We start from the raw sequence: 7155 nt of genomic DNA, 5'->3' as shown, positions 1-7155 counted from the left end.
TAAGAAATGTTCACTTATTTCTAGATCGTTTTTCCAGTGCAAGGTTTTCTGTAGGTGTAAACAAGATGTACCAGTTTGGTTAAAACAAAACCAATCAAAACTTCAGACTGTAGAAGCTCTGTCTGCATCTCCACAGGATGTTCTGCCTGTCTATGCAGTCTTTTATCATATATTAGACCATATTGTTTTGTTCTCTCTGTTTAAAGACTTTGCTGGACTAAGATCCCGATTCAGATAACAATACTTTTTTTTCAGTTTGGTGACCTTGGTGTTTACCTTGTCAGTGAGCTTTAAAATGTTGCTATGCTTTTTTACCCTCCCTGTTCTTGTCATCTGTAGATTAAAAGATCTTGATAATGTTGTAGCCAAGATAATATGATGCACATTGGGTAAGTAACATTCAGTAACCAAGTCAGATTTCCTGTAGGAACTTTTCTTTTCTGAATTATTATAAGGATACTAGACCTTTTTACGCACAAATCTATTTAGAAATGACTAATCATGCCAAATAATTAGATCATATTAAGTTTCCCTTTGAGGTTTTCAAAAGGCTTGGAAATACTATTCAATAATAGCATTCCCAAGTACTATCGTAGATCTAGATCTAGATCATGCAGTCACAGTACTCTCAATCTACTAACTGGAAAAGCTGATGTAGTTCTACTTAATAGCTTATTTAATTAAGATCTCCTAGATATTTGCCAGATATTTAATTACATTTTTCTTGATTAAAATTATTTTTATGTTTTTAGATAATTTAGAATTAACAGTCTAGGTTTAAATTGTTCAATATGAGATTCTTAACAAAGAGAGATTTTTGTTCTACTCTCTTCATACATTTCTCTATCATTTGGTGAAATAATAAACTATATTAGTTGGGTCATCCATATTATCAGTCCACAAGCTTATTTCCTTTTGTTTTCCTGTCCTACACATAAAGGGCTGAGATAAAAATTTGGAGTCATCAAGAGAAATGGTTCCATTATCATATGGAGACGATTGTATGAACTCAGAGGAACTGCAGCTTAGCTTTAAAAAAAAAAAAAAAAAGGATCGAACTAATGATCTTTTAACAACTAAAGGTCAAGCTCTAAGTTATCATGAATTATAAATCCTGTCTGTGGTCAATATAGTTGGATCAGAATTATGTTTTTATTTTTTGAAATAAATACAGGTGTAACAAATTACAGTATTTTTTTAAGTTGATCCAAGGTATCTTTTTTTTCAGTGTATGTCAGCAAAGGTAATTGCCTTTGGCTGCATTTGAATACGGAAAACTGGCTTTTTTTTTGCTATTGGAGCAATGGCTTCTTCCTCTATGATAGGCTTTTCAGGCCATGTTATTACATTTCTGTGTACAGGCAGCCTTTTCTCAAAAAAACAATTATCTCTGAGTTACAGAATCCCCTTCAATCCTAGTCAGTGTGGTGACTTGGCATTTGTTTATTTAAAATTCTTGTGTATAATTGTTAGAACCGAAGAACCCATAGATTTTTTGTTTTTTTACCTTAAATGCCTGTTTTAATGTCAGACATTGGGAAAAGGCCATTTCTGCATAAAAATGTGGTTTACATGCAGGGATTGAAATGTGGTTTAAAGGAAATATAAAAAAGTGGAAAACTGTATTGACTTGCTTATCATTTTCTCAACTATCTTAACCCTGAGAAATCCCAAGACTATGGAGGTCTTACCTGTGTCTGCAGTGCTGGGGTGAAACAGCGTGTTTGTGTAGGTGACAAACTGCAGCTGTCGGTTCATGTTCGGTAACAAACTGCTAGACAGCATCATATGCATCTCTCCATCACCTTTTATTTTCACTCCCTCCACTTCTGCTGCTACATTTAGTGTTCCTAGATTGGCAGTGATGTTTATCTGCAGCATGGTGGAAAATAAAACACAAAGTGAGAGAATTCCCCAAAATTGGAAGGCAAAAAAAAAAGAAAAGAAAGAAAAAGAGCACAATACTCACAGTGTAATGGTTTCTGGGAACGTCATGTAAGGCCAAACCTGAAAAAAAGAAAACAGAAAATTTTTTAATTGTTAAAGATGATATGTAGAAGGAAGCACTTCTTCAAAACAACTACAAATGCTGGTGTGGGAAATTTCTCAATCAAATGTGATTATTTCACTAAAATAAACTGTAAAAAAAAAAAACAAAAAAAAAAACACACAACTTTTTAATGGATTAATGATTACATTTTTGTGTTAGAAACGAAACAAGAGAGTCAAGCAAAGGTCAGCTTTGTTGATTTCTTTGTATTTCTGCAGGATGGAGGCCTGGCCAACAGATTTGTTCCAAATTCACACATATCTAATGGAAATCATGCAACATATTGATCAACAGAGACAGTTGAGGTGTCATTACATCCTGTTTTACACTGTCCAGCCAATTTAGTTTCCCCAAAGAGGACCAGAAAATCAATCTGGAAAGCCAAGCTAATAATGTGTGGAACACATTTCAGTCTGGGCCTGCATGGGAAAAGGGCCCAGACTGGTGATTGGGCCCACCTGCACTTCAGTTCAAAAGTTTGGGGTCACATTGAAATGTCCTTATTTTAAAGGAAAAGCACTGTACTTTTCAATGAAGATAACTTTAAACTAGTCTTAACTTTAAAGAAATACACTCTATACATTGCTAATGTGGTAAATGACTATTCTAGCTGCGATGTCTGGTTTTTGGTGCAATATTTACATAGGTGTATAGAGGCCCATTGCCAGCAACTATTACTTCATTGTTCTAATGGTACAGTGTGTTTGCTCATTGGCTCAGAAGGCTAATTGATTATTAGAAAACCCTTGTGCAATTATGTTCACACATCTGAAAACACTTTAGTTTGTTACAGAAGTTACAAAACTGGCCTTCCTTTGAGCAGATTGAGTTTCTGGAGCATCATATTTGTGGGGTCTATTAAACGCTCGAAATGGCCAGAAAGAGAGAACTTTCATCTGAAACTCGACAGTTTATTCTTGTTCTTAGAAATGAAGGCTATTTTGGCGTTTACTCTTCTACTCTTTTTAATAGGTTCTCCATGTTCTTGGACTTGTGCTCACAAGTGCATTTCTATTTTGGATTACTACAGCTGCCCCTGTTTTGAGTTTTTGAGCTCCCATTTAAAAAAACTAGACTAAACTAAAGACTAGACTAAACCTCATTCAAATAATAAATGAGAGTCTACAATTCTTGAACCCAAATGCAAATACATGAGCAATGAAACAAGTACCTGGGATAATGATAGTTTTCAGGGGCCGAACTTCCAGGCCCTGTGTTGGATACTGTAGTGGATTGTTGGCCTCTGCGATGATGAGTATGTCTGCTGCAGTTTTGGACCTGATAAGAAATGTTTGGGTCAGGAGGGCTTAAACCAAGTATACAATCTACAAACCAACTAATTAAAAGAATGGACAGACACAGTGCTTGAGTTGGTTTAGCTTATTCTTTAAAGTAGTGATAACAGTATTGTTGGTACAGAACAATACAGCCCTTGAGCTGTTGAGCTCTCTACAATTTCCAATGTTTGATATGTTAAAAAAAGGATTATGATCTGAAAATCAAAGTAGTGCAGCAGTTTACTTGTCCCTAGTTTTACTCAAAATAAAAGCTCACTGAAATTCATAGAGTTATCAAATTTTCCAAAAACAGCAGCAGAAGTTTTGTACTTCTGACAACTGACATAATGTACACTGTAAATACATACAGTGTTAAATATGTAATGTCAAAGTACATTGACTCTTTTAGAGTTATTCCAATAACAACTGGATTAAGATATACACTACATAGAGTTCTAAAACAAATGTTTTTTAAACATGCAATCCCTCTTTTCAGGAATGATTTCCAGAAAGATCTGAAAATGTCAGAACATTTAACAGTGAAAGCTTGTTTTAATTATAATGGATCAAGACATCAGTTCCCTCACCCAGTGTGATTGTTTCTGATGCTCTGCTGTGTAGTAGCAAAGGGTTTGGCTGACCACTTGCTTTTAGTAAATATATGTATATTTGCACAACACATCTCTGCATGCTATCCTGACACAGAAAGTGAGAATGAACTAATAATTCAATTGTTATTATGAGTCCCAGGATGAGGTATTACTTCCTTATTTACCTCTCCTGGAAGCTTCTATACTCTTTAGCCCGTCTCATCTTCATTTCCTCCAGCTCAGAGGCATCAAAGGCAGTGTGCAGAGGGTGTGCTGACACCCGCGGGAACAGGAGCTGGGAGAACGGCAGGTTCACTCCAGGAGTCTCACCCTCACAAACGCATCCATTACGTGCCAGCAAGCTGAACATTTAGAGACACGTGTAGTTAGAGCTTAATTTATACATAGGGTGAAATACATTTCTCATTTAGGACATAGAGGCCTTACCTTGCCACACTTTCCCTTACACGATAGGGAATGCTGCTTAACTGGTGGTCTGGTTCTGGAAGCCTCTCCTCCAGATGTCTTTCCACTGTTGGACCCAGCCGCTGCCACACATCCACTGTGTTGTACGACCGAGTGGGCCATGAGTGTAGAAGAGCCAGTACAACCACCACAGACACCAGAATGGCGAGCAGCGCTGTCTTCCTCAGGGACCGCATAGTATAACCTGTCTGATAAGTATGTATAAGTATGATTTTCAGTTTTTTTTTAATTGTCAAGCACACTTCATATTTGACTCGAAGACTTGGCTTATAAAAGAAACCAAAAAACAAAAACAGAAACAATCAGCAAAAGGAAGGAAGCAGTGTACTGCAGATGCTGTGAACTATCATGATCAACTGTTAGACGGAAGTGAATGTACTGTAATGTGTAGCTTTTTAAAATCAATTACGGCTTAATCAATTATTCGGATTAATTGATTTTTGAAATAATTGTAAACTAATTTATCTTTAACTGTAGTATAGAGACTGTAGTATATGACTTTAGCTGACAGAGCAACCCACTACCAGATAATTACTACCAGAGCAGGTTTAAACAACAATAATAAAAAAATAAAATAAAAAAACTTTCACCTGTTAATATGCTCTATCCAGAACTCCTTAAGAGTTAAAATTTTAGTTTCATATGGTTTAATTTTTTTGTCTTCTTTAAGGAACCTTTGGCTAGCTTATCAATCAGTTAATAAAAAACAAATATGAACAGATTAATGGATTTGCAAAATAATCTTTAGTTGGAGCCCTAAAACAAATGCAGCCTTCATCATCTCACCATCCAAAATGGTTTTACAAACAGAAAGCAAAACCTGGACCCCTGATTGCCTTGCATTGTTTCTTGGCATAATGTACTGGCTGATAATGGTCATGAGGCAGGAAACACCCTGAAAAGACTGACAGTCCATCAATCAATGGGACCAAAAAATACACACAAGGAACAGATGCCCAGGCCACCTCAGCTGGCTCCTTTCGACGATGAGGAATAAAGACTCTACTCTGAGCTCCTCCCGGGTAACTGAGCTCCTCACCCAATGTTAAGTTTTTAATTGAAGCAGTGTTTCACATTCTATTTTGTTAATTGGTGTTGTTGTCTTTCCTGTAAAGCACTTTGGTGCAGTTTTATACCTGTTTTTAAAGTGCTATATAAATAAATTTGACATTGACAAACACAAACTACTTGCTTCTTTCCGTAAAAATTCAAAAAATATCCACTGGACTTGATTTCCAAGATTTGACGACGTTTCGCCGCCTCTCCAGGAAGCTTTCTCAATTCAAATGTCTGGATCCGCAATTGAGAATTGAGAAAGCTTCCTGGAGAGGTGGTGAAACGTCTTCAAATCTTGGAAACCAATTCCAGTGGATATTTTTTGAATTTTTACGGAATGACTATGACCTGGATGACTGAGAACCTTCATCAGCACTTGCTTCTTTATTTAAATTGTAAGTTTAGGAGTCTTTTGATCACTTCAGTCAATGCTTCATGAAGAGGAAAAACAAACACATCTATAAGTCACACTGAGCTATAAGTCACATGTATTCACGTGACTTATCCATGGACTGCTTTCTGTTGTTCTGGCTATATTTCTATCAGCCAACAGCTTTCTTTGTTTGTTTTCTTTATTCCAGAAAAAGTGTGCTCTTCTTTCTGCCAGTCACTCACAAGTTTCTCTCACGATTTAATTTTTTCTTTCTCCTGCTGCTTGATTATTATTAACTGCTCATGCTGTATTATTATCTAGTTTGTAATCTGCTGGATCTGATTTTCTTTTTGAAAACAAAAAAAAACTTTTGCTCAAGAGTCTGTCCTGCGCCAAAATAAGGGAGGCATTGCTGAAAAAGCCAGAGAAATACTTGGAGATTATATTATTATTTAAACTAAATTGAAAATCTTAATTTCAACATAATGGTTTAAATCACTTTTAAGCTAGTAAATGTGAAAACTAAATATCCGTGGTCATTTGTCTTAATCTCATTCTCACATTTGTATGATGTTTTGAATATGTTTACAGCAACATTAACATTCTTTGAGAAATGACAGAATTTCTGTAACACACTGACATTTCAAATGTAGGATATGTTGTTTTCCTTCTACGGAAAATTATAAAACTGAACAGGCAGACATAGACACATAATCACTTATTTTGTTAGCTTATTTTGTTAGTTCTGCTGCATGCCACTGTATCAGGAGTTTCTTATAAGCCGAATAGGCAGCTGAGTGTTGGACTCACTTATCAACAGGCCTTCTCTAATTGAGAAATAGTACATATTGTAACTAAAACAGTAGATATTGTAGTTACTAAGCCATTAGTTGTTGCCTTGTGACCAAGTTCTAAAAATCAGAGTTGTAGTTTCTTAAGCAGTGGCGTAGGAATAGGGGGGGCAAGGGGGGCAATTCCCCCTCACTTTTTGGGGGGCAAAAAGTATGTTTTGCCCCCCCACTTTTAAGATAAAATTTGATTTTAGCTTTTTCCATTATTATGATAAATACAACAATAAGAAAGCTATCAATATCAACAAGAAGTATTTGGCTACCTAATAAATCGATAGTGTTACTGTCATTGAATTCAGTTATTATTATTAATTAATTTCTTTTCTCTTAATTACTTTTTTAATTACTTGAAGTCTCCTGGTTATTTCATTATCTTTTTAATGTTCAAATTCATTATTATTACCGTATTTTCACGACCATAAGGCGCACCGTACTAAAAGGCGCAGTCTCAGTTATGTGTCCCATTTCTGTA

General features: G+C 35.7%; 1 protein-coding gene across 4 annotated transcripts in view; it reads right to left on the bottom strand.

Annotated features, from left to right (window-relative positions):
- The window catches only part of b4galnt1 (beta-1,4-N-acetyl-galactosaminyl transferase 1), a 20408-nt gene that overhangs the window by 7292 nt on the left and 5961 nt on the right, over positions 1-7155 (bottom strand). For 2 of the 4 annotated variants that reach the window (XM_015370670.1, XM_015370672.1), the window contains 5 exons: positions 4365-4587; positions 4103-4279; positions 3222-3328; positions 1970-2007; positions 1692-1872 (listed from right to left, as the gene is read on the bottom strand). In XM_015370670.1, the coding sequence (XP_015226156.1) occupies positions 1692-1872; positions 1970-2007; positions 3222-3328; positions 4103-4279; positions 4365-4579 (718 nt within the window). In that variant the 5' untranslated portion in view covers positions 4580-4587. Of the gene's footprint in view, positions 1-1691; positions 1873-1969; positions 2008-3221; positions 3329-4102; positions 4280-4364; positions 4592-7155 lie in introns of all 4 variants that reach the window. The other 2 variants (XM_015370671.1, XM_015370669.1) reach the window with 1 other exon arrangement.

This window comes from Cyprinodon variegatus, unplaced genomic scaffold, assembly GCF_000732505.1.
Source record: "Cyprinodon variegatus isolate N-32 unplaced genomic scaffold, C_variegatus-1.0 Scaffold47, whole genome shotgun sequence".
Lineage (NCBI taxonomy): Eukaryota > Metazoa > Chordata > Actinopteri > Cyprinodontiformes > Cyprinodontidae > Cyprinodon > Cyprinodon variegatus.
This window is presented reverse-complemented; position numbering and strand designations above follow the sequence as displayed.